The sequence below is a fragment of the Chenopodium quinoa genome, unplaced genomic scaffold (assembly GCF_001683475.1).
Source record: "Chenopodium quinoa cultivar QQ74 unplaced genomic scaffold, ASM168347v1, whole genome shotgun sequence".
Classification (NCBI taxonomy): Eukaryota; Viridiplantae; Streptophyta; class Magnoliopsida; order Caryophyllales; family Amaranthaceae; genus Chenopodium; species Chenopodium quinoa.
Window position 1 is genome coordinate 7,354,571 of NW_018744304.1, and position 26,914 is coordinate 7,381,484.

Below are 26,914 nucleotides of genomic sequence, written 5' to 3' on the forward strand. Positions count from 1 at the left end.
TTCATTATCTTAGGTAGAAAAGTAATCTTGCCCAATGTGATCAAATTAAACTTTTATGTTGGTAAGTTTTTGTGTTATTTAGGAAATTGGATAAAAAGGACATTAAGAGAAAAGAAAAGAAAAGAAAAAAGGGGGGGGGACATTAAGAAGAATAAACAATGAGATGGAAAAAAAATAACAAAAATGTTGGGCATGAGATTAGAACCCATGACCTTTGATTGAAAAGGTAAAGCTCTAACCACTAGACTACTAGTAAGCTATAACATAATGACGCACTTTATATTCTATTTAAACAAAATTTAGACAAACTTTTTTTTTCTTTGAAAAAACCTGGCAGGGCACGTGCCCTACCAGGACATACTGTGGCTCCGCCACTGTCTATGGCTTATGATATTTCGCCTTTAAAATGAAAATGTACTAAAATACTCCCTCCGTTTTTAAATACTTGATCCATTTCTCTTGGACACGCATACCGATGCTAATCTTGATCACTAATATCTTTAATTATCAATAAGTATAAATTCTAATAATTGAAAATTAATAATCTATTTATTAATATGATTCCAACAAGTACCCACAAGACTATAATTTTTCCTATGTATAAATCACAAACATCAGTCAAAGTAGGACAAATGAATAGTGCAAAAAATAAAAATGGAGCAAGTATTTAAAAACGGAGGGAGTAATACTCTGTAAGTCTTTATCTTTAGTGTTTCACCTTCAAAATGACAGTATAACCATATAAGCTAATATAAACACAAGTTCTTATATAAAGGACCAGAGTTATTTCGTTAGTATTATATGGATTACTTGGTCATTATCACATGGGTTATTTCGTTGGTATTATAGGAGTTACTCGGTCAGTGGTAAATGAGTTACTTGATCAGTGTTACAAAAATTACTTTGTTATTTTACAAGCGATCGCACAGTATGAAGAGTATGAACATCCACACACAAGACTAATTGAATAATCCTAGTACGTATTATATTATATACTACCTCCGATTATTTTTAGTTACAACTTTGGGGTATTATTTGAGAGATATAAAATATTTCAAAGTTGCAACTAAAAAAAAACCGAAGGCAGTATATTTAATCGTCAATTCTTCAGTTATGAGTCTTATGACTCTCATGAGCGAGTGGGTGGCGCGAGTTGTACAAGCAACAGCCTTTGCGGCCTCACAAATTTTGGCTCGCAACTTGACAAACCCCGTACCAAACTCTATGAGATACTATCATACTAGCATCTTTGACCCTAAATCAAACCCAAATCTTCTACAAATCCACAATCCCATTGAAAATGGATCAAATTGACAATGGTAAACTAATTATTTAATTTGAAATTAAAAATATATAAGTATAAATTTAATAGCTCACTTCCTATTTACGTAAAACACTTAAATTTTTTAACTACTTGTAATACTCTTTTTTTTTTTTTTTTTCCTATGAGATCACTTTTTCACTAATGTTTTATTGATCTGTAAAGCGATCTGTAAAGCGTACACAATATACAACATTTTTAATCATCAGGGTCTAAAAGAGATTTAGAGATCAAGAGAATGCCTCTTCATATCGATATTATCATAAAATCCCGTAGAATATTATATTCTGTGAACATATTTGATATTATATTTTGTAATCACTTATTATCTTATTTGATTCTGAATCATCAAAACATTTTTTTTTGAAAGACTGAATCATAGAGATTATATCAGGATTATTCATTCTTTTGTAACACTATAAATAGTTATATCATTTCATCAATATAATTAAGCTTTCTCAGTCTTCTCAAAGCTTTCTCTTATACGTTATCGGTGAACCTCAAAATCACATATTGTGTATTATAACTATTGAAAAAAATCATCATCTTTTTTAAAGTACTCGCGCACTAGATATAGTATGAAATACGGAGTAGAGATATGCTTATTAAGAACATTATTATAATCCATTTGGTCTATGATGACACACAAACACATTAGTATGAATAAAAATAATGCATATAAACTATGACACACAAACACACAATCATATGCACATGATCCTTCTATCCCCCCATAATTAGATAATAATGTTCTCCCTGTTTTGGGAAACCACAACATCACATTATATGAGTTATGATCACCTCTCTATTCTAACCAACTTTGACGCATTAATTAATGCATTACCACACTCATTTGCTGTAGATTCCATCCCTTGGAAAACAGCTAATTAATTCATTTTATTTTACTTAATTACTTCTTTTAATTAAAAAAAATCTTGCTAACATACACCCAAAGACGTTAGATAAGTATTTAAAATATTATCTAAAGTGGTACTCTAGTCCGTAATAATTTGAAAATACATGACAAAATCACGCATCAATTTGTGTAAATATTGTTTATTTGAATTTAATATCTCTACTTTTAGCTATCTTATCTAGTGCCCCGGACGTTCATTAGTTTTTGTCTTTTTTTAAAAAAAAAATACTCCCTCCGTCTCTGAAAGAACGATCCATTTGAGTTGATTTCGCGGGTATTAAGAAAGTTAAATAAAAAGAAGTAAAAGTATATTGAAAAGATAAATTTACGTGGGGTTTGTAAAAAAGTGGAGAGGTAAAGTAATAAAAGTACATAGGGAAACAAAATTTTATATGAAAAAACTAATTTTGCACAAATATTATTGCAAATTGGTGGGGATTTTAATGCAGTTCTTTTTAAAACGGAAGTAGTAATAAATCTGATCTACTATACACTATAAATACTCGTTATAGCCCCTTTTCCAAGATTTGAAGAAAAGTTATTCTAGGAAATTAAACACATACTTTGTACGTGGGCACTAGACATATCACGTAACTTACAAATACCTCAAAAGATACTATTATTTCAAACAACTAACTTTCAAATTTCAGCATTATTATTATCTCATATTTCATTGCCCAAGAGATTATTACGGAGTACATAACATCAAAACTTGGGTCAATGGTTCCGGATGATTTGGGCAGTGGCAGCAGCCGGAGGAGCTGGCCGGGGCCGGCTGCACCGAGCTTTCGGGATGTTCTAACAGCTGCTCCTGGTGATGTTTTCAGTAGCCGGAGATGGGAGGAGGAGGAGGAGGAGGAGGAGGAGCTTAGATGGGCCGCCATCGAACGGCTTCCTACCTTTGAAAGGCTAAGGAAAGGGGTGTTAAGAAGAGTGCTTGAAGATGGTAAAATGGTGAGGAATGAGATTGATCTTCATAATATGGGAAGGCAAGATAGAAAGGTGTTAGTTGATACTATTCTTAAAGTTGTTGATGAAGATAATGAAAAGTTTCTTAGGAGATTAAGAGACAGAATGGATAAGTAAGTTTACTATAATCTTTGTTTGGTTTTTTTAGGGGTGATTTTCAATTTTTTTTTTCATTTATGTGATGTTATGTTCAATTGATTGTCATTAAATTGAGAAGGTATTTATCAATCTTAATGATGGATAATAAGAATTGATTTTTACAGATTAAAACTAATTTTTGTTAACTTTGATGTAATTTTGATAATTTACTAATATTGAGCAGAATTGATTGGTATGATTAAAAGTGATGCATTTTAAAATTGCGTTTATAAATTGAAGAAATTATGATTTTATTACGGAGTAGTAATTTTGACTACTAACACCATTTTAAGTACGTGATGCAAATGTTAATTATAAATACTTTTATTTGTGAGAGTTTGATGGAAGTTAGGTAGATAAAGTAAGAGAAATAAAGTAAAAAAAGTAACGAGTTTAAGAGCCTGTTCTCTTCATCTTATTTTCAGTTCATTTCAGTTTGAATAAGTTCAGTTCAGTTCTTAATTTTTTTCACTCATTAAATATTCAGTTCAATTCAGTCCAATCAATCAGAACAGACTTTAAATGAGTGTAAGAAAGACTATGAAAATTCAATTGCTAATAAGCTAAGTGTTTTTTTTAACAAAGTGCTAATAGGTGTTTGATGTATGGGTAAGATGTAGATATGTGCTAAAACTAATTTCAGTAAAAGTGAGACATCAAAAAAAAAAAAAAAAAAGGTTTAGAGATTAGGACAAAAACAAAGAGTCTAAAACTAACATTTTCATGTCATCAACCAAATTTTTTTTTTTTGATTTTTTTTTTAATAATGAATCTATTTATTTATTTGTAGAGTTATTTAAATTATATTATTACACGGGCTATATATGTTCGATTATTGTCCTTTCTTAGCTTTACTTTGTTTTATGTTAGGTGTAATTTCGTCTTATTAGCTAGACTAAAGCTAATCTATGCCAATGGTATAATATGGTAATTAGGTCGACAATACAATACAATCCAATGAACTAAATTTTGATTCATTGATCACAATTAAGATGTATATATTCTGTCAATTAAGTGGGATTTGATTCTCATTAGTCATTAATTAATTTAATTTATTGATAAAAAATTATAGAGTGGGACTTGAGATACCAAAGATTGAAGTGAGATACGAGCATCTTTTCGTGGAAGGGGATGTGCATGTGGGCAGTAGAGCTTTGCCAACTTTGCTTAATTCTACAATGAACTCCATCGAGGTATTTCTTATCCCCTTCCTAATCTATCTATTTATGTACTTGAAAGTATTAAAATCGATATTAGTAATGGTGAACTAATTAATGTAATGTGTTGTCTCCTACTGTAAATTAAGTCACCAAATACGTAGTAATAAAAACAAAATGTTGCGATATCATACGTTCTATGTGTGGTCACAATGTCACTTTTTTTTTTTTTTTTTTTTTTTTTTGACAAGACAATGTCACATTTGTTTATAATAGTAGTAACCCTTAGTTAATAATATTAGGTAATATACTGTTCACAAAAAAAAAAGTCATATTCTCTACACTCTATAAAATTAATATGGATTTAGTAAAAATTTCAATTTAGTAAAAATAAGGTCAATTCAAGAAAACTATTTTTAATCAGTATAAACTAGTAACTTTAAAGAAGAAAAGTAGTGAACAAGATTAGGTCCCATGTCATGTACGGTGAAATTCAATTAACTGGTTTAAAAACATGACAAAATCAAGAAATGACAAAAATATTTTTTGTTGATTCAATATTCACATTTCATTATAAGCCTGTAGCTTCTATATATTACATAATTAAAAAAAAAACAAGAAAATAATACATAGTATATAATCTTTTTGTAATAAACCTATGTAATACATAATACTCCCTCCGTTTTTAAATACTTGCTCCATTTCTCAATGCGCAGAGTTTTAGGAGAAATAAGAGAAAATAATAATATATGGAGGTAGTGGGATATGTGAAAGAATAAAAAATTGTAAAAAGCAAAAGTAATGGAGAGGATTGAAGGAGAGAAAATATGTTGTGGGTCCATTAGGTGAGAGAAATTAGTTAAATATTATAAAAACTTTCCAAATAAGAAATGGAGCAAGTATTTAAAAACGGCCGAAAAAGAAAAGTGGAATAAGTATTTAAAAACCGAGGGAGCATGTCTTTCCTAAAAAATAGTCCACGTGGACTATTTTTTATTTTATTTTATTATTTTTTATTATAGTTGTCAATATGTTATTTTGGAAATCTAATTCAAATCTTCTATTATATTTCGTATGTAGTTACACTTATTGCTTATATGTAGAAAGATTTTTTCCTTATATACTACGTATAATAATTTTTTTTTAACAAAAATCATATACACACTAGGAGATGACATATGTCATTGCTGGTGTGTCTTTACTCTTTAGTATATAGTTATTGATTGATAATTGATTAGTAAAAATAAGTTTTAATCAATAAAATTTATTTCAATTCATTAAAAATTATTTCAGTTTAGTATAAATGATTTAAATTCACCAAAAAAAAAAAAAATCAATTCATCAATATAATTGTTTCAGTTTAGCAAAAAAAAGTTACCCTTATTTTTTCATAAGAGTACAAAGCAACGCCAGACCATTTCTTCATATTGGTAATTTTTTTTTTTGGATACTCTTTAAAGAAAAACTCCATTTGTTAATAAGAGTAACCTATTTTTCTGATAGAGTATAAAACATATTCTTGGGTTTCAACCAAAAGCTAAGCTTTTGGTTGAGTTGGTAGGAATATGTTTTATACTCTATTACGCCCTCTCACACGAGAGCCCGTTTGGGCTAGAAGTGTGGATGCAGCACGGGCCCTCCTCATACCCAGCGCTTAATATTGCACTTGAAAGTGGGGGTGGATGAGATTTGAACCCGTGACCTTTTATGTCACGCTGGCTCTGATACCATGTCAAAGGATCATCACAACCAAATGCTTAAACTGATGGTTGAGATCCAGGAATACGTTTTATACTCTATCATTTTCCATCACACGGAAACCCTCACAGATAGTAATTGCATCGTAATCCTTATTGCACAATTAATTGTTTAATTGTAAAGTTGTGAAGTGATGACCAAACCATCATCTGTGACTAGCTACACATAAAAAAATTATGATATAAATTATTATTTATCAATATCTTTCAAGAAATCTTAAATACTTTATCTATATTTATTTTACTTCCTCTTGAAGTATGTACAAGTACCTTTTTTTGGGTTAATAAGATAAACTAGCCTGAAAAGTCGAAACGATTTGAATAGGACCATTTTTGTTGTTAGGCTCTATTAATTTTACGTTAAATTAATTTTTTTTATTTTTTTTATATTTATAAGTTAAATTTTGTTTTTTTTAATGAAATTAAATAAAAAAAAGTTAAATTTAGTAAAAAATAAGTGTCAATCAATAAATCTTAGTAACTTAAAAAAAATGGCACAACAAATAAGAAGTAATACACAAATTTTCATACATGGCTGGCCATAGTGTGGCCGGGTTTACTTATTCTAGGGTTACCTATTCATAGTTTAATTTACTTGGTCGATCATGGGTTATTCGGTCAGTCAGGGTTACTATCACGCAGAAAACACGCTAATTAACTAAATAAGTAACCCTTAACCAATTGAGTAACTTCAAAATAAGTAATCTCAAAGTAAGTAACCCCTAATCCACTATATGTAATAAGTAACTCTGCATATGTAATCTGATCGCGCTGTGGCTAGTAAAAAAGAAAAGCACCATAAAATAAGAAGTTTTAAACCCAAAAATAAAACGGAGTATAATCTGCTGTGTAGCTCAGGAAATCGTTGAAATGAGTTAATGAGGTAAGAAATGCTTTGTGCTTATTGCTTAAGGTTGAAATTATCCTTGATTATGGCAGGCAATTCTAGGAATGGTGGGTTTATCCCCATCAAAGAAGAGAACCCTCAAGATCCTTCAAAATGTCACTGGGATTGTCAAACCCTCCAGGTACTAATTTTCATGCCCAACTGCAAAAAAATTGTTCATTTTCTCTACAATAATGTAAATGGGTGTCTGAAAAAATGATGCATGCAATCAAATATATAGAGTTTCTTTATGTTTGTGTTTTCAATTAATCAAGTTCACAAGTTGTGTTTTTTTTTTTTTTTTTTGATGCTCTTCAACAGTTATTGTGTTGTGATTGAAATCAGAAGCATGTATAAATGATAAATCACTTATCATGAGAATTGAATTATATATTTATACATGCACACCTTGATTATAGGGGTGCTATAGTAAATGCAAACCTTAGTAGACTTCCAAAATTCACTGTTGTTTGTTGTTTGAATGAGTGTGGGTGGAATGATGTATGAATTAGTTGTTGCACGGGTCGTATCGATAGAACGGAGGGGAATGATGATAAAAGGAGGGAAACAAAAAATTAAATTTAGGGAAAGAGATGAAGTATGACTGTAAGAGAGGGGATAAATTGAATAATGAATGTGTGTGTGTTTTTATGTTGTATATACTAGATAGACAGGCAGTAAGTATATATTCCTTATAAACGAAATTGAACCTTAGGCAGTGGGAATAGACGCCTCCATTGTCATATGTTGCTCACTTGTTCATATTTTATAAGGTATGTAATTATAGCCCTGTAATATATAGATTTTGGGTTGTTGTAATGCAAGACATTAGCTGGGATTTTCCGGCCAGTAAATAATAAAATAAAGTTGCATTATGTGTTCTTCCTTCTATGTTTAATGTATTGGTGCTGAAGATTGTTTCTCCATTGTGCAATGGTATGTTAATTGTCAGGATGACATTACTTTTGGGACCTCCAGGTGCAGGGAAAACAACTTTTTTACTGGCACTTGCAGGAAAGCTGGATAAAAACCTCAAGGTGATCTTTTTTTCACACTTTATTTATAAAATTAGATATACGTCAAGTTGTCAATACTTCGATACAAAATTAAAGCATTGGCAACTTTGCTCATTACCCAATGGATTTGGTTAAATTATGATTAATGTTATTGTATCCTTTTTGTCTATAAGCAGGTAACCGGCAAGGTGACATATTGTGGCCATGAGTTAACGGAATTTGTTCCCCAGAGGACCTGTGCTTATATTAGTCAAGATGACCTTCATAATGGAGAGTTGACTGTTAGAGAGACGTTAGATTTTTCAGGGCGATGCTTAGGGGTTGGGACTAGGTATGAGGTGTTGGCAGAGCTCTCTAGAAGAGAGAAGCAAGCAGGAATCAAGCCGGACCCTGAAATTGATGCCTTCATGAAGGCTATAGCAATGCCAGGCCAACAAACTAGTCTGGTTACTGATTATGTTCTTAAGGTTTGTGATACACAAATGGGTTATATCATGATTACTTAACAGAGATAGGAAGCACTTATACTGCAGTTTCTTAACTTTTGATAGATACTTGGATTGGATATATGCGCCGATATCATAGTTGGGAATGAAATGTCAAGGGGCATCTCTGGTGGCCAAAAGAAGCGTGTAACAACTGGTATTTATCTCGGGTGAATCTGCTATTGCTTATATAACATGGAATTTCTTGGTTTGTATAAGTGATTTAAGTTTTTATCTAATTTCATAATTCATTGTTCATTTTAACATAATGCAGGTGAAATGTTGGTTGGTCCAGCAAAAGTTCTACTGATGGACGAAATATCAACAGGATTGGATAGTTCCACCACTTTTCAAATATGCAAGTATATGAGGCAAATGGTTCATATAATGGATGTTACAATGGTCATCTCTCTCTTACAACCAGCTCCGGAAACTTATGAACTCTTTGATGATGTTATCCTTCTTTCTGAAGCTCAGGTTGTTTATCAAGGTCCTCGTGAAGAAATTGTCGAATTTTTTGAATACATGGGCTTCAAATGCCCAGAGAGGAAAGGAATAGCTGATTTTCTCCAAGAAGTGACTTCCAAGAAAGATCAAGAACAGTATTGGTTTAGGAAGGACCAACCTTATAGTTACATTTCAGTTTCTGAATTCACTCAGGGCTTCCAATCTTTCCGAACTGGGCAAAAGCTAGCATCCGATCTTGTAGTTCCTTTTGATAAACCCAAAGCTCACCCAGCTGCTTTGGTCAAAGAAAAATATGGTATCTCTAATTGGGAGCTTTTTAAGGCTTGTTTCTGGAGGGAGTGGTTGCTAATGAAACGAAACTCTTTTATATACATCTTCAAGACTACACAAATAACAATCATGTCATTAATTACAATGACTGTTTTCCTTAGGACGACAATGGATCATAAAACAATCAATGATGGCAACAAATACCTTGGGGCCCTATTTTTCAGTCTCATTAATATTATGTTTAATGGATTTGCTGAACTGTCCTTGACAGTTCTTCGCCTACCAATCTTCTATAAGCAGAGGGACTTCATGTTCTACCCTGCATGGGCTTATGCATTACCAGGTTGGGTCCTTAGAATCCCATTATCATTCATGGAATCAGCAATATGGACCATTCTCACCTATTACACAATAGGTTTTGCTCCATCTGCTAGTAGGTGAGACTGACAAAAAATATTATAAGTGTAATTATATGCATTCCTTAAAATAAGATCACTTTGTTTATACTATTGTGCTTTTGTTTTCTCCTCTTATGAATGTGTCTTATTCAATTAGGTTTTTCTGCCAGTTGCTGGCATACTTCTGTATTCATCAGATGGCTTTGTCCCTCTTTCGGTTCATTGGAGCTGCAGGGAGAATCATGGTGGTCGCTAACAATGTTGCTATATTTGGATTGCTGTTAGTTTTTGTCCTTGGAGGTTTTATAATTGCAAAAGGTATCCCTTGTACCTCTAGCTGTTGACTAGTATCAAAAATTGATAATCTGTACATCTGGCATCATCTGATATTATAATGTTATCTGATTGCCTCGTTATTTGTGGGTTTATGTAGGTGATATTGGTCCTTGGATGATATGGGGCTACTACATTTCACCTATGATGTATGGACAGAATGCTTTAGTTATTAATGAGTTTCTTGATGAGCGATGGAACACTGTAATTTCTTTACTTTTCCAATCTCTTTTTTTTTTCTTCCTTTCACATTCGTTTGAATTTAAATGTTTGTGTTTATTAATTCATATACTAATGCAGCCTAATACAGACCCCGGAATTCCTGAGCCTACCATTGGTAAAGTCCTCCTTGCATCTAGAGGCTTCTTTAAAGAGCAATATTGGTTTTGGATCAGTATTGTTGCTCTTTTGGGGTTTTCTCTCCTGTTCAACCTGTTATATATTCTATCATTGACATTCTTAAGTCGTAAGTCATCCACTTCTATTTTTATTTTGGCTACAGGAAGACTCAATCTCGAAGGAAGCTAATGACAATATCTCTCTCTCTCTCTGTTTGTTTGCTTTTTTTTTTAACAGCTTTTAGCGATTCGAAAACCGTATTATTGAATGATGATGATGATGATAACAAAATGAATAAGAAGCCATCCAAGGAAAGACTTAATAATCTGGATGCAGATATGAATTTGCATTCAGGGAGTATTAATTCACATGTTGAAGGCCCCAGAAGGGGTATGGTTATGCCTTTCCAACCTCTTTCACTTGCATTCAACCATGTCAGTTACTATGTGGATATGCCTGCTGTAAGTTTTCTATCTTATCTTTATAGAGATAGCATATAGCATTGCAATAGCAGTAGGCATTAGGCAACATACCAATTTTTGTGTGATTGTTTTCAATTGGTACTGTGTGTGACTAAGACTGAGGTAGAAACTTTGGTTTTTCTATATCAGGAAATGAAAAACCGAGGTTATGAAGAAGATCGCCTTCAACTACTACAAGGTGTCAGTGGTGCTTTTAGGCCTGGTGTATTGACAGCACTAGTGGGAGTGAGTGGTGCTGGAAAGACCACACTAATGGATGTGCTGGCTGGAAGGAAGACTGGTGGCTATATTGAAGGCAGCATTAGCATATCTGGTTACCCAAAGAACCAATCAACCTTCGCTCGGATATGTGGCTACTGTGAACAAACTGACATTCATTCACCACATGTTACTGTCTTTGAATCTCTCATGTACTCAGCCTGGCTTCGTCTTTCTTCTGATGTGGATGCAAATACACGTCAGGTTTATTACATCCTTCGATAGGCAATTACATGCTATGTTGTTCAGTCATCTTTTACGGACAACTATTATTATTTTTACAGGCGACTGATTTTTTTTTTCCCATTTGTATCGTAGATATTTATTGAGGAAGTAATGGATTTGATTGAGCTTAAACCATTAAGAGATTCTCTGGTTGGCCTTCCTGGCATTAATGGACTGTCAACAGAGCAAAGGAAGAGATTGACAATTGCTGTAGAGTTAGTTGCTAATCCTTCCATTATCTTTATGGATGAGCCAACATCTGGGCTTGATGCCAGAGCTGCTGCCATTGTAATGCGCACAGTGAGAAATACAGTGGACACTGGTAGAACTGTTGTCTGCACCATTCATCAGCCAAGCATAGATATATTTGAGGCTTTTGATGAGGTATGCCACAAAGATATGATATTTATTTTCCACTGCCTTGTTATATATTATCTTTACTCTTCATTTAACCTTTGTTTCATAATATGTTATCGCAGCTTTTATTGATGAAGCAGGGAGGACAAGTTATTTATGCAGGTCCCCTTGGCCATCATTCCCATGAACTGATTGAATACTTTGAAGTGAGTTATGATTATGATCCAATTGTCTTATATGTTTTCATGTAATAAAAAAACTATGTAGTTGCATATACAAGTAAAAAAGACCTCTAGACAACTGAAACAAAAGGAAGTGATTGTACATGGTTAGAAGAAAGAGACACAGACAAAAAAGACAAGTAATTGCTCTTGAAGCATTTTATTATAGGAATTGTATAAGGCATTTCCTTTTTAGGATGTGATACATTACATGACTACAAGTTGGATCAAACAATTTTCGCTCAGAGAGTCCTTCCTAGCAGCGTATAAAGTTTGCATGTATAATAATTTTGAAAAAGAAAAAGAAAGACCATCTTCTACGATGGCATGGCAAACAAAATTCTAAGAAGGGTGAGCCATTTGAGAAACCTGAGTGAGAAAGAGAGATTATGTAGATTTTCAAGATACTTCCTCCGTTGCATATTATGTGTGTAACTTATGGGTATTATTTATAAAATATAAAAAAATTCAAATGTTGCACATGATATGTGACGAAGGTAGTTAGGTAGTATTATTTCAGAGAAAATTCAGGTGTTAACTAAAGTTTGACGTCTCTACTTATGCTTTTAGTTTAGGAAAAAAATGTTATGCACTTAATATTCATTTTAGTTCTAGACTTCTAGTAGAAGTTTTATTTGTTGATCACTTAAAGTGATGATCTTTTGCAGGGTATTCCTGGAGTGCCTAAGATCAAGGCTGGCTATAATCCAGCCACATGGATGCTAGACATTAGTACTCCTCGAGTAGAGACTCAATTGGATATGGATTTTGCTAATTATTATGCTACTTCCTCTCGTTATCAGTATGTGTTCCTCTTTTATTTTCGTCACAAATTGATATATTGCAATCACATGATCTATGGAGTACTTTTTTTATTTTTTCCTTAAAATTTTCTAAGAGATGAATATTTTGACATATTTTTTTAGGAAGAATCAAGATCTCGTTGAAGAGCTCAGCATTCCGTCACCAGGCTCCAGTGATCTCTACTTCCCAGCTAAATACTCTCAACCATCCTTTGTTCAATTTAAGGCTTGTTTTTGGAAGCAATATTGGTCATATTGGAGGAATCCACAGTACAACCTTGTTCGATTTGCTTTAACCATAGCTGTCGGTCTCATCTTTGGTGTAATATTCTGGAACAAGGGACGTAAAATGTAAGATCTGATTGCATTTCTTGTTTAAGGACTCATTTCTCATTGTCTAACAAGATCTAGATAATCGTTATTTGCTTGCTTGAACGCCTTAGTCCCATAACTGGGGTTGGCTACATGAACTAAGATGTCACCCATCCTAGTTTTACTCTCAATCATTGTTGCTCATGTCATGTGATGTGACAAAGTTTTACACTGGCTATCAGTGGCCTACCGTAACCCTCCTCCTTTATCTAGGCTTGGGACTGGCAATAACACTGCTAGTTTCACATTATAATATTAGAGAGCCTGAATATCTGTATAGATCTTGAATCAATAAGTTGAGTAATTATACCTGCTTCAGCAAGTGATTAGAATCAGTTTGTCTATGCATCAGTACTTACCCAGAAAAAATAAATATGAATATGTAACTATAAATTTTTGTAAAAATATTGGGTATGTTTTGTACAGTGTAGATCTACTAATATCAGGAGTTCCTCTTTTATCAACAAAGAGAGCCGAGAGTCTATATATTGTTCTACAGAATTGTTTAGGCAATCGTTAATGACAGTAGTGATGTGACATAATAAACAACTATGAAAGATGTTAGTTGTGTATATGAATATCCAAATTCCAATATTTAGGAAAGAATGCTAGCCTATGGTTAATGGTTTACAGTTATTATGGTGAAATGAGAGTTGTGGACAATGCTATTTTGTGCATATTTATTACTGAAAAATAGAGGTTAGGTGTGTAGATCTTTTATTAATTCAACTTCTCACGTAAACTGAGCTTGTTTAGCAAATTAAGTGAATGGGATAAGTCAGATAACATTGAATTAGTTTCATTGAGGATGAAGCTCCAATTCTTGACTTTATATTCAATTCTTATTGTCTTTCTTATTCCACCATTGATTTAGTTTTTAGTGGTAGATTGTAAATGTAGGTTATGTCTTACCATATTTGTCAGTATCTTACTTCTGAATTTGCTAACAGATCCAAAGTACAAGACCTAATGAACTTTTTAGGAGCTATGTATTCCGCTTTACTTTTTCTTGGAGCCACTAACGCTTCAGCTGTGCAAGCTGTTGTTGCCATTGAGAGGACAGTATTCTATCGTGAAAAAGCAGCAGGGATGTATTCAGCATTGCCCTATGCATTGGCTCAGGTAACCAAATCAGGAAGTTGAACAAGGTTCTGAATGTTAAATCCAAAAAGACTGCTTTCTAATCTGTTTCCTTTCTTTTGCACTGCCCCCATCATGCTACAGGTTGCAATAGAAACAATCTACACTGTGATACAGACAGTTCTCTACACCCTTCTCCTCTACTCAATGATTGGATTTGAGTGGAACTTCGGAAAATTCATTTATTTCTGCTACTTTATAACAACATGCTTCATGTACTTTGGAATGTATGGAATGATGCTTGTCTCTCTTACACCCGGTCCTCAAGTTGCAGGCATTGTGATGGGTTTCTTCCTCAGTCTCTGGAATCTTTTTGCTGGTTTTCTGATACCCCGACCGGTATGATGCCTACAGCTTATTTATATTCAAACTATGCCTAACTTGGGATTGCTTTGTCTATCACTTGTAGATTCTCATAATGATCACACTTTAATATCATATGCTTTATATATGTTATAAATTTTTAATGTCAGATGCACGGTACATTTAAGAAATAATCATTATCTCAGACATAAATGTTCTGTTTTTTGTTGCTTAAACCTTGATAATCATAGTCCTATGACACTTAAACTATTGGAAAACCTTTTGGAAAAAAAGGATTTATAAACTAATTGTAACATCACCATTATAACACAGTGACTTGTAGCGATAAATTACTAGCTTTTAGATTATTTGTGTATTAAGATAAGCTGCTAGCCTGCTACACTCTAGCAATTACAAACTGATTTAGTTGCTAGGAATGCTGGGTTTTAGAGATAGATTGACCTGTAGGAGTATTTAGGAATGTTGAAGTCGCATTAGGTATTGTCAGATCGTACAAACCCATGTGGGTCATGGCAAATGACACAGCTATGTAAGATAGGGTATATTGATTTTTTTTTTTTTAATTTCTTCCCAGAAATGCAGTTAATCTAGCTAGGCTTTGGAAACTAGTTATAATTATAAAATAAAAAGGAATTAGCCTTAGATTTGAGAACCCTAAGAGAAGAATTTGACTTTAGCCTTAGATTGAGAAATCTTGTGTTGAAGTGTAAACTTCCCAAACAACACATGTTGGTGTCCCACATTGTAGAAAGAAAAGAGAGTTAAACACTTTATAACGCTAAAGAGCTACTCTTTTTTATTGTCATATGGTTTTAGGATGGAACTTCTTTGGACTTATGAAGTAGACTTTGACAAATGCGCCCGTATTTACCATGGTATCAGGCAGACCCACAGTTTGGGACCTTTAATGGCTCGAGTAACGAGTATACTGGCCAACTTATCCATGAGAGGGGTAGTTAAAAAAATGCACTCTGGCCCCATGAAACATCACATGTGACTGAATTAAAGGACCATACATATGAGAGGGAGTGTTGAAGTGTAAACTTCCCAAACAATACATATAAATGTCCCACATTGAGGAAAAAACAAGACTAAAACCCTTTATAAGGTTAAAGGGTTACTCCTATTGCTGAGGAAAAAAAAGAAGAGTAAAATGCTTTATAAGGTTAAGGGGTTACTCCTATTGCCGTATGATTTTAGGATGGAACTTCCTTAGACTTATAAAGTAGACTCTCTATCCTGGTGACGAGTGTGGCCCGTATATTACATCTCGAGCTATCATTTTATAATTTTCGTATTATCATAATATTGATTGCATGATCTGTGTTCCCCTGATCCTATCAAGGAAAGCATGTTGATTCAGGTTAATGAGCTTATTATTGCTAATGTAACTTCTCGTGTCTCTTTATGCTGGTTGATTTTTTTTTTTTATTTTTTTTTTTTTTTTTTTTGAAAACCTCTTTATGCTGGTTGATAGAATGTATACTGCATTGATTATAATAATTCAAATTCTCTCATTTCAAATTTTGTCTTAAAATCTTACTCAAATCATTACATTTTTGCATCAAAATTTGTTATAATTTCCAGTCAAATCAAGTTTTAATCAAGTTTAGTCAATTTTGTTTATGGTTCAAATTACTTTCAGTTCAATTTACTGAATGGAATCATGCATGCTTGAAAGTAACCCACATTTCTCCAGGTTGGTCTTCTTCTAGGCTGAACCAAGATTTGCTAGCTCTAAATGGAAAACAGTAGATATTTAGCCATAGTTGTAATTTGTGACACAAGTATTTGCTTATATCCCTGAAAATCTGGTTTAATCAGTGACAGAAGTTTTGCTTATTTACACACACCAGGAACTGATTCATTGCCGCAGATGCAAAACAATTTTGACTTGTGATACCTTCTTACCCTTTTGGTGCTTCTTGTATTTGATTGCAGCAAATACCGATATGGTGGAGATGGTACTACTGGGCTTCCCCGGTTTCATGGACGTTGTATGGCCTTGTGACCTCGCAAGTAGGTGATAAGACTTCACTTATTGAAATACCTGGATCCAGCAGTAAGTCTGTGCAGGCTTTCCTCAAAGATTACTTGGGTTATGAATATGACTTTCTGCCAATTATTGTTATTGGACATCTTGGTTGGGTCTTCCTCTTCTTCTTTGTCTTTGCCTATGGCATCAAGTACCTTAACTTCCAAAAGAGATAAATAAAAAATAATAATAAAGTAGGGAAATCTTACAATACTTCCTCCATTTCAGATTAATTGTTGCTTTTGCTTTTCGAGATGGAACTTTAAACATTTACTTATATAAATCATGGAAATATGAAATTTGATAAAAATATTTTTATTTTATGAAGCTTCAATATGATAAAAGACAAAGTTCGTTCTCGAAAAGCAAAAGCTACAACTAATATAGAATAGAGGGCGTAGTATTTTAGCAAATCTAAATGGTATTGTTGTAATAAAGTTAGAATAGGAAGTATATTGTGTGATTAATCAGAGGTAATTAGGTAAAGAATACAGATGAAAAATCTTAGTTTTTTTTCCTCATTTTTTTATTTTTTTTGTTTGAAATATCACTGTAATTTTCATTTATTTTATTTTTTGATATTGAGGCAAGTTGCAGCCTGTATCTGTAATCCAGTACACAATAATTAAAAGAAATGGTGTAAAGTTTGACTTTTTTCACTATTCACATAATAGTTTTGACTTGATTAATATACTAATTTATAAAAATCAAATGTTTTGTATAATACATTGTTGGATTCGTTATAATGTATACTTTCATAATATCAATTTTGCTATAAATTTACTAACATATAATTAGATAAATTAATAGTCAAAGTTGTGTCTCGATATGTGTTTTAGGTCAAACTGTAACACTTATTAAAACACGGAGGGAGTGGTGCTTATTTTTATTTCATGATTCAACCTTAAAAATAAATTATAAATTTCCCTCGATTTTTTTTTTCATGAAATTAAAGTTGGACTCCCCTTTAATTGTGCTTTTCAACCTATATATTATTAGGGATTATAGACGTATAGTAGGGATATTATCACTATAGTTAGTGATTTTTGCTCAAATTTTGTTAACATAACCCGTTTTAATTAATTAATTAATATATATTTATTTATTTTATTTTTTACAAGGAGCATATGGGCATTTCATGGGGTCATGGGGACATCGCTCCATTTCTCTGACTTATATAATGCCTTTGAGGGAAAGGACCCAAGGAAACAAACTCATTACAACCTCTAGTACTCCACCTTGCAACAATATGAGCGAGAGTATTACCCGTTCTCTTAACATGAGAAAAAGCAGGGCCGTCTACTAGGGGGAGCTCGTTGAGCGATCGCTCAGGGCCCCCCTTTTGTGGGGCCCACATTTTTTTTTTTTGTTTTTTGATATCTTAAAAAAAAAAACACTATTCTTTGATAAATTTATGAAATGTAGTACTAATGACAAGTATAATTGCTTCTTTTTAATCTAAAGATGAATCAAAAGATTAACTTACTTAGGTTAAGTGATTTTTTTGGGTTCAAATGGAGGAAATGAAGAAGCACTAAAGCAGGGGTTTGGTTTATTTGCTTAATTATCTTTTTGTTTTGTATTTTTTGATTTTCATTTTCTCTTTTATGTGAGATTTCATTTTCCTTTTTTCTTTTCTACTTTCTCTTTTAGTTTATTTCTTTTCTTTAATTACCTAAATTCTACTTCGTATTATGTTAGCTTTAATACTGAATTTCTCTTCTTTATTAATTTTTTTATTGGGTTTAAATTCTTGACTTTTTTTAAATAAAAAAATGAGGTATTGGAAATATAGCTTGTGAGGGTTTGATTGATGAATTTGCTTTAAAAAAAATGCTCATAGGACCAACTATAATCAATAATTTTGGTGAACTTTATAACATAAAAATTTATGAAAACATTAATGTAGGGGCTTTTTTTAAGATTTCGCTCCGGGCCCCTAAAATGTCCAAGACAGCACTGAGAAAAAGAAAAGGAGCTAAAACATGAAGCTAAATTAACAATATCATAATATAGCAAGTATATTGGGGAGAAACCAGTTGCCTTAGTCTTGACAGCCCGCACCACCTTCTCAGCATCACTTTCTAGTTGTACATCAGAAATACCAAGTCTTCTTGCAATGCTCAAGCCAAAACGGCAAGCAACAGCTTCAGCTTCATCCACGCACCACCCCCCAGCCTCCTGTCTCACAGCAGCAGCTAAGAGACATCCCTGCTCCCCTCTAATCACCACCCCGAGACCAGTGTTTGTCCCTAGGTGAGCATCCACATTAACCTTCACTCTTCCAATATTGGGACAGCACCAAGAATTCGCAGAGGGGCACACAGTAGTAGCAGCCTTGTTAAACACTTTCACCGCATAATCATTGCTCTGTCTCACATAATTAACCCAACCATGTGCTATGTCAATAGCATTGAAGGAAACTTGCTCAAAAGTTCGCTTGTTCCTGCAATGCTATGAGGCCCACATGAGAGCTGCCAGAGTGACTAACTCCTCTCTTGAGACCTGTTTTGACAGCCATATAAATCTCCCCATAAAGTCATTATTAGGAGCAAGACTGATTAAAGAAACAAAACTACTAGCTGCCCAGATTTCTTTAGCCGCAACACATTCAAATGTAGCATGGATGATCGTCTCTTCCTGTGAATTACATATAGAGCAGAACTTCTCCGAGATGATATGGCGATAAAACAAGCGTTCCTTAACAGCAAGAAAGCCTTTACAGGCCCTCCACAAGAAATGCTTCAACTTTGGGGGGCAAACAAGAGACCATATCAGTCGCCATACATCCTCCATATCATCACCTTGCGCAGCAATAGCCCCCCTCATCCCCAACCAATAACCAGACCTCACATTGTACGCACCGTCCTTCGATGGCCACCAATACATCCTATCAGTGGGGCAGCTTGGTGATAACGGGATTGTTAAGATTCTTGCTCTGTCTTCCTCATTAAAATTGCTAGCAATTACCTCAACATTCCAAGCACAACAGTTATGATCAATTAAGTCAATAACCCTCAAGTTCATGTCACTCGAAGCAATTGGAGTAGGTGCAATAGCCGAGGATCTCCCAGGCAACCATGCATCACACCACACATAATCCTGAGTTGATTTTGCCAAGTGACCAACTCTCTCATCTAACATGAGTTGATTTTGCCATAATTATTCTAATACGGAGTAATAATTATAAAAATAATAATAAAAAAAAATAAAAATAAAAACAAATAGTTGAAGTACTGGAAAAATGATTATAGTGGACCTATTGAAACTACATATTTATGTTGTGCTTTATGCATTATGTCGTTTCATAAGCAAATGTTGAATGAGTTGAAGTGTTATGTAATGTGATGAATATATTTAATAGTGATGCACCGTTAACGTGTTCATATTATATAATAAAAATCAAACAAAAATAGATGAAATATTACATAATACATACTCCGTACCATGCAACTTCATTCCACCTGCATATTGTACTAATTAAGGTAATAATTACGATAATTGAAATTAAATTCTACAGTATTCGTTTCGTGCATACATGTTCTCTACACAACTACATGCCATATCTTTAGAAGATCTTCTCTTCTCCCACCAAAGCGTATGAAGGTAATGAAGGCTCATCAAAGCAAGTACAAAATATGTTATCGGAAAATATATTCCCTTCATTTTTTTTGTAGCCTTGTTTGGAATCTTTAGATTTCAATGCAAACGAAATCTAATAATTTTAGCAATGTATTTGTAATTCTAAACATGCATATTTTTGTGAGATATTCTGGATTTTTTCCGTTTTCACAAATTTTTATATGTAGCTAGTCACACCGTGTGGACAATCATTATGGGGATTACTTTGTTAATGCTATAGGGATTACTCACTCGGTCAGGGGTTACTTGATCGGTCAACGTTACTCACTCGGTCCGAGGTTACTTGGTCGACCAGAGATTACTCACTTGGTCAAGGATTACTAATGCCCTGTTCTTTAGAGCTGCTCTACTCTACTCTGCTCTGTTGAGCCCTGCTCGGCTCAAATCAAATCTGCTCTGCTCAAAAGAAATATGCTATGCTCTGCTCTACTTAATTTTCAAATAATAATTAATAATAACAACAATAATAATTAATATTCAATAATATTAATTAATATTGTACTTTATTGATGATAATAATTTATTATTTTGAATAATTATAATAATTATTAATATTAAAAATAATTTTAATAATTATTAATATTAATAATAATTAATATTTATTAATCATAATAATAATTAATAATAATAGTTATCATTATTAATATTTAATCATTCAAACTATTAAGAATTGATATTTAATTATATTATTAATTAATAATTTCTAATAATTATAACAATTCTTTCAAAAAAATAAATAACAATTAATAACAATTTCTTTTATAAACATTTGATATTAGATTCACAATGTGTAGAAACATTATATGTATGTGGGTATTGATTGTTAGTTCATTGAGTTGAATTATTTTTCAAATCTTTCTATACAATTTAAGAATTAAAAAAAAGAGGTTGTTTTCAAGTAATACTTTGTATATTATTATTATTTTTATTGTTAAAAATATATTATTAAGACAAATTTATAAGTAAAATCATTATTACTCATTAAATAATAACAACATTAATAATAATAACAACATTTATAAGTATATGCACTTAGTAATAGTAATAGTAATAACAACAACATTAATTATAATAATAACAATGATAATAGTATTATTATTAATAATAATAATAATAATAATAATAGTTATAATAATAATAATAATAATAATAATAGTTATAATAATAATAATAATAATAATAATAATAATAATAATAATAATAATAATAACAACAACAACAACATTAATAATAATAAAATTAATAATAATAATAGTAATAATAATAATAATAATAATGTTGAAATCTGCTCGGCTCTGCTATCCTGAAATCTGCTCTGCTCTGCTGAAATTTAATCTGCTCTATTCTGCTGACCCCTGCTCTGCTCTGCTCTGCCTAGAAGCTCAAAAGAACAGGGCCTTAGTTGGTTAGGGGTTACTCGGTCGGTCAGAGGTTATTCAGTCACATGTTACTCATCGATCAAGGGTTACTTGGTGTGTGTCAGTTGATCACACACAAAAGTTGTTAACGTTCAACACATTTTATGTGCTGTTGGCTATACCATGTGACAGCTTATAAAAGAACAAAATAACTTTTATAACATTGAGTGACCCTTGTAATAATACTAATCAACTAACCCTTATAACACTCACAAGTTAAGTAACCCTTATAACACTAACTAACTCCTGTGACACACTAAACGAGTTATATATATATATATATATATATATATATATATATATATATATATATATATATATATATATATATATATATATATATATAAATATATAAAGAAATTAAACAACTACTCCATCTGCCCCTATTTATTTGCCCTATATTCCAGTTTTAGATGTCCCTTTAAAGATTGCTGAATTTCCTTATATGATTCTATGTCTTCACCAGCAACCCCACTTGCTCACTGTCATCATAAAACTGTAAAAGACAAAGACACCCTCACCTATTTGCAAACTTTGACTCAATCCTTAATACACCGTAGCTAGATTGGTTATAGTTCAAACGTAAAAGAGAAAATGTCAAAAAAGCTAGAATACTTTTTTTTAGAAAGGCAAAAAAAAAAAAAAAAAAAACAAAACAAAAAGCTAGAATACTTAAATAAGTATAACATACGAATATAAGTGGTAACATATTTAACCTTACACGTTCCAATAAATAATTTTTCATATTATCTCTGTTTCTTATTAATTGCAACAAAAGAGAATTTATTTGTGAAACAAAATTTTCCTTTGTTGCAAATAATAAGAAATAAATATAATTTGTTCATTCTTTAAACCTCCTTCCACCTTTGTCTTTTTTGTAAATCGTAATATCAAGAGTTTCATGCTTGTCAATACGTACTTAATATTGTTGATATCGGCTACAATTTTTTTTTTTTTCTTTTTTGTATTTAGAGAGCCACAAGGGCGGGTGATGAGTTTCAATCCCAGTATCACCTAGAAACGGGAGGGGAGCTCTAACCACTTGAGTTATCCCTCATAAACATATCGGCTACAATTATAACTATGTAAATAAACCATCATATGCATGATTGCATGTTGATCAAATCTAACCTAGCTAATTACATTCGGGCTTAGTTACACACATTATTAGTAAAATTTTTATAAATTATTTCAATTTTTCCTCAATCATCGAAGACTTCATAATGCAAGGCATGTCATTACTAATCTTAAATCATCAATTAATACAATTATTAATTGTAATAATGCTCTGAAAATTAATCTTCCCACAATTTTGAATTTCTTATTGCTCTTCATGTTCCCCTTAATTACGTTAACCATCTATAGATGAAGATCGCTAGGATGCCCCATATCTTTTTTGACACAAGGATGCCCCATATCAATTAACTCATTAAAATCCGAATATCATGTTTCTTTAATTATAATTAAGGAAAATCACAAATCTCGTGAATAAATGATGAATTGTTCTTAAAATGATGAAATCCTGTATATAACGCTACAATAAAAATGACAAAATATTATTATTAGAATGTGTAACAACCAATTAATGTTGTATTTTCCTCAAAAAATATAAAAATATAAAATAAAATAAATAAAATAAAAAACAAAATAAATAATAAATAAATAAAATAAAACAACTAATGTTGTAATGCAAGCTTGATAGAGATTGACTCTAAGATATGATTCTTAATATTGATGGAATTAAAACTAAGGTATAACATGTGTGCTTGTGTCAATTTGGGTATCTAAATTAAATTTGGTGAGTTTGGGTCTATTTCACATTTGAATAAAGCTAAAATTTTATACTTTCCCGTTCTTTTTTTTATTGCACCATAAGAGGTTGGCGCAAGTTTTTTGGTAGTGGAAAAAAGGATGAGAGAGAAAGGTAAAAATACAAGATTGCCCATGTGATGGTATACACAAACTAAATAATCATGTGTTGAAAAGTGAGGGTATATTTGGTATTTGTAGTGTGAACACAAGTATTTCTTTTTCTAAAATAGAAATGGTTCAATATTTGTGATACTTCCTTAAAAGACAAGTGGTGCAATATTAAAAAAATGGAGGAAGTATATGTTCACATAAGTTAAAATTTATGTCAGTTTTTAGATTGAGTTGGTTGATGACAATGGGATTGATTTTTGATACTTCTAGGTGTGCATGCGCGCATGTGACTTGTTCCCCTTTAAACTCGTATATAACTTCGGTGAATATTGATCAATTCGATCAATGTCATTTTTTTACCTTGAAGACATATTATTTCCAAGTGAATAATGGTAGACAACAGGGCCGTCTCAACCTTTTTGGAGGCACTGTGCAAAAATAGAATATAAAATTTGGCTTATGAATTTTCTCTACTCACGGTATATTTTTTAATACAAGAAACAAAATCGTCGTTTTTCACAAATACGGAATATATAAAGTTTGTAATTATAAAAAATGAAATACTTTGTAATTAGAGTTTAGTAATTTATTATATATGGCAGAAAAAGAAATGCATTAATGGTTTTGGAAATAGTAAACATTAAATAAGCATAGGCATTAAATACATTTTGTAAAAAAGAAAAAAAAATACATTTTGTAAAAAAAAAAGACTTTAGTGAGAATTGAACCAAGGATTACTTGCAAGTGAAGATGGTAGAACTCATGAAACCACTAAGCCATTATTAATATACATGAATAGTTTTACAACATATATTACTTATACATTTTTAATGATCTGAGGCCCCAATCAAAGTTGGGCCCTGTGCGGCAGCTCATGCTGCACACCCTAATGGCCGGCCATGGTAGACAATTACAAGTTTGGTGGGTAATACCAAAATTTCTGAAAATCATTGGAATAATAAGTTTGATGATACCTCTTGGATTATTGATCGATACTGGAGCCATGGTATCATGTTATAGGAGAAAAATCTTGGCACTTTGACGCAAAGAGTTTTAAATGTCTTGTAGGGATACTGAGCGGTAATACAGTGTTGACTTCTCTTATTGGTTCTGTTCGTTTGTCAGACAAAATTACTCTAACTGGGGTGCTCTATGTCCCTAATTTGAGTTGTAATTTTCCTTATGTTTCACAGCTTAATAAAAAGCTTAATTGTATTGTCCAATTTAAACTCTTATATGTGCGTTATATAGGATCAAACGAAGGAGTTGATTGGAACGGGAGCTAGGAGAGACGGATTGTACTATTTTAGCAAATCAGATTTCGTGCATCGTGTGGGTGCTATTGACGCAAGGTCTAATTTGGAGCTATGGCATCGTCATATGGGTAATCATTCCGAGAAAGAATATATATATATATATATATATATATATATATATATATATATATATATATATATATTTTGAGAAAGATGAACTATATTAGATAAACTTTAGCATTAGCAACATGTTTACAAGGCCAGGCCCTATTACAAATAACAACACCATCATCTAAGGTGGGTTCAAAAGTGGTGACTGATCACCCAAAGTTACAGTTTGATTAGAGGACGTAACAAGTTTGTTCCCAAAAGATATAGTACTATTGTTGCAAAATACATCTAATACAGCAGGGGGTACAATCAGCACACAGATATCCAGAATGGTCTCAAAGCTTCATTCATCCCTGGTGAAGGGTGTTAGATGTAGCATAGCTTGCCTGGCCACCACATCTGCTTCCTTGACTTGATCCCTGGGCCCCTTGGATAGCTTTCCCCTTGCAATCTTTTTTAATAGATCCTTGCAAAACAGATAATGGTTCCCCATTTCATCAAAGCCCTTGTCTTTTACTGTTGATTTATTCCCCTTACAACTCTCTGACAGTCTAAAATCATGTGGACTTCCTGCCACCCTTCTCTCACTGCCCATGCTGTGGCAGCTAGGGGTGTGCAAAAAAAACCGTAACCGTTTGCTGTAATCGTTAACCGGTGTAACCGGCTCATTTAAACGGTTAATTTACCGAACCGTTTAAATTAAACGGTTACGGTTAACCGTGCCGCTAAATATAGCGGTTAACGGTTACGGTTACGGTTACAGTTACAAGATTTAGTAAAAGGTTAACCATCGGTTAACCGTTAAAATAAATAAATATATATTTTTTTTTGAATTAGTGTACAAATCAATTTGGGGAAATTGGGTACGAATTAAAAAAACTTAGTACGAATTAAAACTTTGTAATGTATTTGGTTTATGGATTTGTAATCTTAATTAGAACATGAATTTTATTGTTTATTACTTTATTTTTAAGTTTGTATTAGAGTTGGATGTTTGGAACTATTGGAAGTAATGCAGGGTTTAAAATTTATTAAACGGTTAATGGTTAACCTGTAACCGTACCGTTAAGGAACGGTTAACCGCTAGCGGTTAACCGTTCCTTAACGGTACGGTTACGGTTCGAAATTTTAAGTAACCGACATAACGGTTAACCGTACCGTTAAGGCTAAACGGTACGGTTAACCTATTGTGCACAACCCTAGTGGCAGCAGTGATTGCTATGGTTTCCGCCATAAGTGCTGAATTAGAAGTGGTGTGGAGGGCAATGCCCTTGATCCACTGACTTTGCTGGTCCTTGCAGATACAAGCAATACTAGTAGCACAAACCTGTTCTTTAAAGGAAGCATCAACCATTATGTGCAGGCTGGAACCTAAAATAATGTATTGGTAAGGGGTCTGAGGATGGGAGCTTTGGTTGGACTTAGGGCCTAGGAGGGTAAGCTCAATTTCCCAAGACTTGGAAACATTAATATGAGAGGATAAAGGGACTGATTTCTGATTGAAAACCCACTCATTCCTTCTTAGCCACATTCTCCAAATAATCATTCCAAAGGTTTGATTCCAGGGGAGGATGAAAAGGTTGTGGTTGGAGGCGAGGTCATGGTTTTCACAGAGCCATGTGACAGGGTCAGCAAGTTGGTTAGAGATTGAAGGGTGAACAATATCCCAGAATTCTTTTGCTCTATTGCAGTCTCTGAATACACGAGTGATGGTTTCAGGGGTGCCAGGGCATAAGCTGCAAGATCCATTGGTTATGATATGTCTAGAGTGGAGGTAGTTTGCAGTAGGTAATAACCTATTCCACAAGCTTAACCAAATGAAGAATTTGACTGACGGGGGATATTGAGGTTCCATACCCTATTGAATTTAGGCATTTGGGGCTGACTGTGTTGT

General features: G+C 32.7%; 1 protein-coding gene across 1 annotated transcript; it reads left to right on the forward strand.

Moving 5' to 3' along the window:
- Positions 1-2,772: 2,772 nt before the first annotated feature.
- On the forward strand, positions 2,773-17,323 carry LOC110695783 (ABC transporter G family member 39-like). The gene is made up of 19 exons (XM_021873017.1): positions 2,773-3,319; positions 4,417-4,537; positions 7,198-7,286; positions 8,097-8,181; positions 8,337-8,627; positions 8,712-8,802; positions 8,920-9,820; positions 9,939-10,099; positions 10,215-10,318; positions 10,415-10,580; positions 10,691-10,914; positions 11,065-11,397; positions 11,512-11,802; positions 11,898-11,981; positions 12,665-12,798; positions 12,923-13,150; positions 14,122-14,293; positions 14,396-14,650; positions 16,577-17,323. The coding sequence occupies exons 1-19, from the start codon at positions 2,958-2,960 to the stop codon at positions 16,844-16,846; spliced, it is 4,362 nt and encodes a 1,453-aa protein (XP_021728709.1). The 5' UTR covers positions 2,773-2,957; the 3' UTR covers positions 16,847-17,323.
- The last annotated feature ends 9,591 nt before the right edge of the window (positions 17,324-26,914 follow it).